This window comes from Equus quagga, chromosome 5 (assembly GCF_021613505.1).
Source record: "Equus quagga isolate Etosha38 chromosome 5, UCLA_HA_Equagga_1.0, whole genome shotgun sequence".
NCBI lineage: Eukaryota > Metazoa > Chordata > Mammalia > Perissodactyla > Equidae > Equus > Equus quagga.
Genome location: NC_060271.1, coordinates 48,400,553 through 48,408,164, shown reverse-complemented (window position 1 = coordinate 48,408,164; position 7,612 = coordinate 48,400,553). Strand labels below are relative to the sequence as shown.

Below are 7,612 nucleotides of genomic sequence, written 5' to 3'. Positions count from 1 at the left end.
ACCGGGACCCCGCGGCAGGGCAGGCGGCGCTGCGCACGCGCAGGCCGGCGGGGGCGGGGCGCGCGCGGGGGCGATGGGGCGCGGTGTGCGCGCCCGGGGACGCCCCCCAGCCCGCTCTCCAGGTCCCGCGCTCCACGCCCCGGGCCCGGAGCCCTCGGCCGGGCGCGCGGAGGCGCCCACAAGAAGCACGGTCTCGGCTCTCGGCGGGGCTGGTGGGCAGACGGGGGCGCGACCCCGAGACAGGAGGTGGGTGGGGACCCTCAGGGAGCTCCGCCCTCCACCTGCACGTCGCGCCCCCAGCTGTCATAAGGGAGACCCCGCCCCAGGCTACGCCACGCGCCCGCCGGGAGCACTGGGGGTGGGCTGCAGCCCTGCGGGGAGTCGCTCGGCCGTCTTCCGGTCCTCCTCCCCTTCGCGAGGGCTCCCCGGTCCGTGGGTGCTCACAGTCCGGAGGCGCCCTGGTCACCTCGGCGGGCTTCAGGGGGCACCGCGGGAAGCTGAGGATCCTCGGTCCCTATGCGCCCCCGCGCTAGCTCCAAGCTCGCGCGCCCTCTGTCGGGTCCCACGGAGGCTCCGAGAAACACGGACCGAATGAATGCGGGTGCTCGCGTGGACGGGGGAGCGCAAGTGTAAGCACGTGTATGTGATGCTCCAGGCGACAGCGAGAGTCAGCGCGGGCAGCTGTGCGCACGCACGTGTGCACGGAGGTACCCAGGCGCGGTGCTTCTGGCAGCCAGTGAAGGGATTTCTTGGCGGCCGCTGTCGACTGAAGCAGCCTAGAGTCCTCTGCTGGGCAAGGGAGACTCGGAGCAGCGACCCTCGAGCTATGAGGGGTCCAGCCACGCGCTGCTCCCACTGTGGGAAGCGGCTCTCCCTCCCTCCACCACAGAGGGAAGACTTGAGGCCACTAGAGGGAGTCCCACGTTGGCGAGAGTAAGGAGAGGAGAGGCTCTAGGATGGGCGTGAGAGTGATGGAAGTGGGCGGTACCTGATGCCCCTGTGATTCGACCCCAGGACCCCCCTTGAAGCTGGCTAGAGCCTAGGACTCTGCCATCTACTTGGTCATGACCATCCGTGGACAGTAGGCCAGCACAGGAAAGGACCCCATCTGTCCACTACTGACTGAAGGAGCCAGAGTTTGCACCTAAGTCCCAGAGGCCAGGCTGGGGACTACCCGAGGTCAGCCTAGGCCAGGGGTTCTGACCTCCATACCCCAAGGCTATGATGGGGAGAGCCGGCAGGGCTCAGTGAGGTTGGCACCCATTCAGCAAAGCCTGGACTTTCTCCCCTTGGGTCTCGGTTTCACCGGAGGTAATGTGAGGAAGCCAGGCAGGATAGCCTTAAAAGAAGTGTCTATGGCTCTCCGCTGGGTGTCCAGGGAAGGAGGAAGACAGTCTCTGCCCTGAGAGCTCGCCCGGGGACCAGCATCCCCTACACCAGACACAAATGGCTGCCGGCCATACATATGCAGGGGGTCCGATGTCCCAGTTACACTCCAGCCCACCCGCTAGCCTCCCTCTCCCACCTGACACTCAGCCCAAGTCGTGGGAGAGACCAGTAGCCAGGAGCCCAATGAGAACAATCCCAGTGCTGATGCTGATGTGGCCAGGTTGGGACCCTGCAAGGAGGGCTGTTTGTGGCCAGCACCTGAGCCCTTACAGGAGGGGCCTCGTCCCGTGGCAGTGCGGCCACTGCGGGGCCAGGGGGTCACTGGGCTGGGAAGGAGGCACATTCTCAAGCAAGCCACAGCTCCCCGGCCCAGCCTCCCTCCCTGCCTTTGTCACTGTGGGGTCCTTGTGAGTGTGTGATGAGAAAACAACCATTCTGAGTCTCTACCTCAGCATTTCACAGGATGACAGCCTGCTCACATGGAGTTAGGACACTGAGATAAGGACCCAAACTTAGGAGTCCCACCACAAGTTCCCCTCTGCTTTTCCACTCAGAGTTGAGCCCACAAAAATTAGTGACCTCTGCCCCAAACACCTTGTAAGTAACAGGTGCTATCCTGTTCTCTGTCTCCTGCTGGCTTGTGACCTGGGACAGAGGCTTCCCCGGCTGGTTGCGTCCTGTTTCTGGGATCTGTAAGTAATAAGTCTTGTGCTGGACTTCCTTTGTGTAGGTATACTGGAGCTGCACCTTCAGTCAAAATGACCCCAGGGTTTTCACTTCCCCAGAGTGGGAGCTTGGATGCTGAGGACATGTGGGTGGCTCGAGCCTCCTCATGCAGCCGTCATAACCTGCATATTCTTCCCCGCCTTCTGCTGTCCTGGGAGGGCTCTGAAGGACGGGGTCAGTGTGGGGGAGACACACAGGCTTCTTTCTACTGCAGCGTCCTTCCCCTTCACCAGGGCCATGCCACTCCATCTGAAGGCTTCCTGCCTCCCCCCGCCAGCCAAGCCATCTCGGCGTCTGCTTCTCAGAGGACTGAACTAACACAGTGCCTCCCTCTGCCCTCCTGCCCACCAATATGCTCCCCTCCCCTACATCCAAGTAGACCCTCAGAGAAGGATCTGAAACTCCTTCACAACCAGGAGTAAGTGCTATAGAATTGGCCCACCACACCTGAACCCAAACCTTCCACTCAAAAGGAATGGACAATGACAGGGGGACTTTAGATGAAGAAAAGCTTTTGGGGGCTCCTGAGGCCTAGACTCTGCCCCTGGGAGATGCAGGGAGTGCTGCAGAGGCATAGCTGGGCCAGGTCTAAAAATCAGACGTGGTCTTTATTGCGATGGCAGCAATTTTCCAGGAGGAGCAAATGTGGGGAGTCGGGAGTGGCAGCTCAGGCCACTCTACAACCATCTTCACCCCCTCCCCTGTCCTCAGCAAAAACAGAAGCCAAATGAGGCCCCAGCCCCAGACTCCAGCCCAGGGAGGGGCTGTGGGAGGGGGAGAGGCAGGGTCAAAAGTCACATGGAGCCCAGTGACTGTCAAGGCAGCTGGTTGGCAACACGGCTGGAGCAGAGGGGAAGCAGAGAAGGGGCCCAGGGCAGCCCCAGGTGGCCCGACGCAGCGCCGAGGGGCATCAGCCCTGGGCCTGGAGTGCACAGTCCTCTGGTCTCTGTGCAGAGCCGATCGATGGCAGCCTGGCTGGGTAGTGCATGGGGAGCCAGCAGGCAGCTCCCATGAGAAAGAGGTGGGAGTGCCAGCCCTGAGGCTGACCACAGCTCCCGCTGAGCCCCCTACAAGAGTGTCTTACTGCCCCCTGCCCCCAGCCCCTAGCCCCTAGCGGGCAGAGACTAGGAGAGCCTCAGGACTTGGTGAACATCAGTGGGGTCTTGACTGTGCAGTGGGGGGGGAGGGTACACCAGGGCACCAGTGAGCGTGGGAACCAGCCCAGGGCTGCTGAAGGGGTGCAGCCACAGCCTGCAGAGTCCCAGGGAGCCCACTGCTGCTTGTGAGGATTAGGATGGCTCCCAGGAGAGGGATCTGGAGGCAGCCTCCTCACTCTGCACCAGTCCAGGCCAAGTTCTAGGACAGCGGGACCAGCCGCTGGAGTGGAGGCTGGGGGAGCGGCATGAGGGTCAGGAGGACGTCCTCCAAGACGGACAGACAGGAGTTGGCAGAGCTGCTGGCCCAGCCAGGAGCCCAAAATCACCTTATTTGCAGTACTCCTTCCTGAACTCTGGAAACCAAGGGAACAGGTCAGCGTCTGCTCACGCCCCTCCATCACAGGAGGAAATGCAAGGCAGACCTGCCCAGGGGCTTCTGGAGCCCTGAGGTCCCAGGGGACTGCTGCCTGTGGGGCTGGCTGGTTCCTTTGTGGTTCTGAGAGTGGGTGGTGTGGGGTATGGGCCCTGCTGTGAGATGGGTGGAGGAGTCCCTCCCAACCACTCACCGTTGTCCAAGTCCACATACTTGGCAGGCAGGGGGCTATGGGCAAGCCCAGCTCTCTCCTTCAGGATGTTGTTTTTGTAATCTGGGGTGGGGAGAGAGCAGTGTGAGGGCCCTCCCAGAGATGTGCCTCCCCAGTTCAGGCCTGGGAGCCACAGTCTGTGCTTGGTGTCCAGGGCCCCCTCACCTAGTTGGATGTCCTCAGTCCTGTAAAGAGGCTGGTCCCCTGTGGCGACAGCAAACTCCGCCATGTTCATGTCCTTCCTGGAGCGGGGAGGAGGGGGAGCTCAGGGCGGCGGGCGGGGCGGGGCCTGGTCTCCAGGAGAGCCGGGAGGGTGGTAGGAGGTCAGGGCGGCTGGTGGGGCGGAGCCTGGTCCCCAGGAAAGCCGGGAGGGGGCACTCACCCCTTTGACCGCCCCGATTTCTTGCCCGAGTACTCGTAGCCTGGGGAGGGAGACTCGTGTTGGGGGCAGTCTCGTGCCCTCCCCAGCTCCCCGGCCCCGAGGAACGCTCGCAGCCGCGGCACTGACGTTCATCGGGCCCCCTGCTCGCCCTCTGCTCAGACTGCCGCACCCCAAGTCCCGCCTGCGTCGGGAAAGGCTTCCTGTCCTGGCTCACCTCCGCGGCGACGCTGGCGGGTGGCCAGGATGACGGTGATGAGCAGCAGGATGAAGAGCAGCAGAGTAGCCAGCACGTAGCCCAGCTGCTGAAAGAAGTGGGCCCTGCCCTCGGGGACGATGACGTTGATGACGCTGCGGCCGCGCGCCAGCGTGGGGTCTGCAGGGGCCGTGCGGGGGCGAAGTCAGGGGGGTGCTGCAGACCGACCACGCGGTGCGCCCGCCCGGACCCAGGCCGCCCCTGCTGCGCTGCGTGGGTCTCCGAAAGGGACAGGCGGCTGCTGCCCGTGTGTCCTTCCCTCGGCTAGCACCCAGATCCCTCATTCGGGACGGGAGTGGGACAGGGAGGGGCCCAGGTGTCTCCTGCCGTTCCCAGCCCCGGAAACGTTCCCTGGGCGCCCAGGGCGGCCTCCTGTACCTGGCCGGGGGGCGCTGCTGTGGCTGGAGCCGTTGCCCGGCGAGTCCCGCGGGGGAGGCTGTGCGGCGGGCTCGGTGACCCTCAGGTGGAAGACGCGGCGCTCGTGCAGGCCGCAGTAGTGGTGGTGCAGGTGGCAGGAGTAGGTGCCCTCGTCGGCAGGCTCCAGCGGGTCGATGCGCAGAGAGAAGTCGCCGCGCGCAAAGGCGTCCACTGCCACCGCCACGCGGTCGCGCAGGAAGGGCGGCCCGTAGGCGCGGCGCTCGCCCGACGCGTACAGGTCGAGCAGGCGGTCGGCGCGGTCGTGCGGCACCCCCGGCGGCTGCCGGTCCCAGTGCACCACCTGCTGCGCCTCCTCCAGGTGCCGGTCGGTCCACACGTGTGCGCGGTTCACGCACGTCAGCAGCGCGGGAGCCCCGCGCTCCGCCACCAGCACCTCCTTCTCGCCGTCCCAATGTGCGCCGGCAGCCCGGGCTGGAGGTGCAGGGCGGTCAGGGATCCCCCACAGAGGAGGAGAGAGGACAGGGAGGGACCAGGAAGGGAGTCTAGGGGGGCAGGGAGGCGTGAGGACAGGGGCTGGTCCCCGGGGGCTGGCACACTCACGGTTGTCAGTGACCTCGAGACGGACGGCCAGGCTCTCGTAGAGGTGGCAGTAGTGGTGGTGCAGGTTACAGGTGTACAGGCCCTCGTCCGTCTCCTCCACCGCTACGCACCCGGGAGAAAAGCTAGCGTGAGCTCCGCAGCGTCCCGAGTGCCGCGCGCCTCGGAGCCCCTGAGCCCCCGCCCGGCTCCAAGGCGCCGTACCCCGGATGAGCAGCGAGAAGTTGCCGTCGTGGAAGGCGGAGGGCGGCAGCAGCAGGCGGCCGCGGTCGCGCGTCTCGTACACGCGCTGCTCGCCCGCCGAGTACATGTCCACCAGTCGGCGCGTGGGGCCGCCGGCAGGGCCGCCGCTGAGGTCCCAGTGGACCACGCGCTGGCGGTCGTGCAGCCGGTCCTGGGTCCACACCATACGAGGGCTTTGGCAGCGCAGCGTGGCCTGGGCGCCGGCCGCCCAGCTCACGACAGATTCTGACACCACCGAGCTGCCGGCCATCCCGGGCCCAGACGGCCCTGGTGGGGAGGAGGAGTCTATGAGGGAGGGGTGGGACCCAAGGGAACAGGCACAAGGTGGGACTGAAGAGGCCAGAGAGGACTGTTGCAGTTTCCAGGGGAGGGTGGTCACTAACCTGAGGACAGAAGGACAGCAGAGCCTGGAAGGAGAGGAAAAGTGAGTCACACTGGAGAGGGGCGACCTGAGCCTTTGTCTCCAGGACCCCACCCAGCCCAGGCCCCCACTTGGCTGCCTGGGTCCCTTCTATAGCCCTCGCTGAGGTGGGTGCTCATGACACCCATTTTAACAGGTGGGGGTAAAGACAGAGAAGCCAGGAGGACACAGATGGGGATCTCCTTTAGCCCCACGTGGGTGGGCACCGTGCCCACGGCCCCCACTTAATCCTCACAGCCACCTGCCTGGGCTGCACGGATAGCGCCTACCCTTTTGGGGCAAGTGGTGGGGCCAGGGTTAGACCCTGTGCAGGCTGGCTCTGGAGTGTGTGCTTGTCACCAAGGGCCATCCTCATCATCTCCACAGCTAGACCACCAAAGCCTGACACCCAAGGCTGGTTCTGGGGGCTCCACACATGCGTATCCAGGATGGCATGTGCACCTGCCAAGGGCCCTGCCACACTAGCCCTCGAGGTCCTCTGATCACTGGGAGCCCTGTCTCACACCCAGTGCTCAGGGCCGGGGCCCCCTCGGCCTTCCTGAAGAGCAGAGGTCTGAAGCATGAGGAGGCTGGACGTGGGGAGTGACCCCACCATCCACCACCCAAGAGGCCAAGTTTCTGCTCTAGAGATGTGGCTGAGCGCCCGGGATGAGAGGAATGTGCCGGGTCAGCAGGCCAGCCCCGGGGGCGGGCTCAGGGGGCTGGGAGCTGAGGGGGGCTGGAACAGACCCTGCGAGCCCCATAGTTCCCAGGCCTCCCTCAATCCCCCAACCCACTCCCCTCCTGACAACTGGGAGAAGTGCAGGCCTGAGGAGCTTCCCCAAGAAGGGGGGTGCGCAAGGGACCCCAGTGGGAGGCATCTGCCGCTTCTGCCTCCCTGTCCTTGGCCCTCTGGCTCCAGGTCTGTGCAAGGGGAAGTTCTGGCAGGATGGAGATCTAAGTGAGACCTCATACACTCCTGGGTCCTGGGGGGCCCTCTGAGGCCCCCCAGAGCTGTCCCCTTCCCGAGGGTGTCCCACCCCTCCCGGCTTGAGCTCAGACAGGCAGCTCTGCCCAGAATGCGACCCACTCAGACCCACTCAGCGCTTCCGCCTCCTGACCCCCACCCCCCTGCACTCACTCTGAAGAAGCACAAGTTTCCAGAACAGGACTCGGGACCGCAGCTCCATGGCGCCCGCCTGGCCCGCCGGCCTCGCTTTGTCTCACTCCAGCTCTAACTCTCCAGAAAAACAGCCCGGCCCCCTCCCCCTCCTTAGCACCCGCCATGACATCACGGAGCCCTGGGCTGGGTCCACAGTCTGTAGACCGCCCCCTCTGGCTCCTGCCCGGCCCCCTGCCCCCCCCACCCCCCCGCCCCCCTCCGCTGGCCTAGGGAGGGGTAGGGCCACGGCCACTTGTCCCAGTCGGTGAGGGGAGTGCAGGCAGCAGCATGGCCCCCTCTCTGGCTGGGGTCCTGGAGAGGGGGCAGTAGCCCAGCCCCTG

General features: G+C 65.2%; 1 protein-coding gene across 1 annotated transcript; it reads right to left on the bottom strand.

The window, feature by feature from the left end:
- Positions 1–2,689: 2,689 nt before the first annotated feature.
- MXRA8 (matrix remodeling associated 8) lies at positions 2,690–7,387 on the bottom strand. The gene is made up of 10 exons (XM_046660078.1): positions 7,251–7,387; positions 6,093–6,116; positions 5,671–5,976; positions 5,470–5,571; positions 4,870–5,340; positions 4,453–4,611; positions 4,239–4,278; positions 4,022–4,098; positions 3,839–3,919; positions 2,690–3,625 (listed from the first exon to the last, which is right to left on the bottom strand). The coding sequence occupies exons 1-10, from the start codon at positions 7,297–7,299 to the stop codon at positions 3,600–3,602; spliced, it is 1,335 nt and encodes a 444-aa protein (XP_046516034.1). The 5' UTR covers positions 7,300–7,387; the 3' UTR covers positions 2,690–3,599.
- Positions 7,388–7,612: the final 225 nt, after the last annotated feature.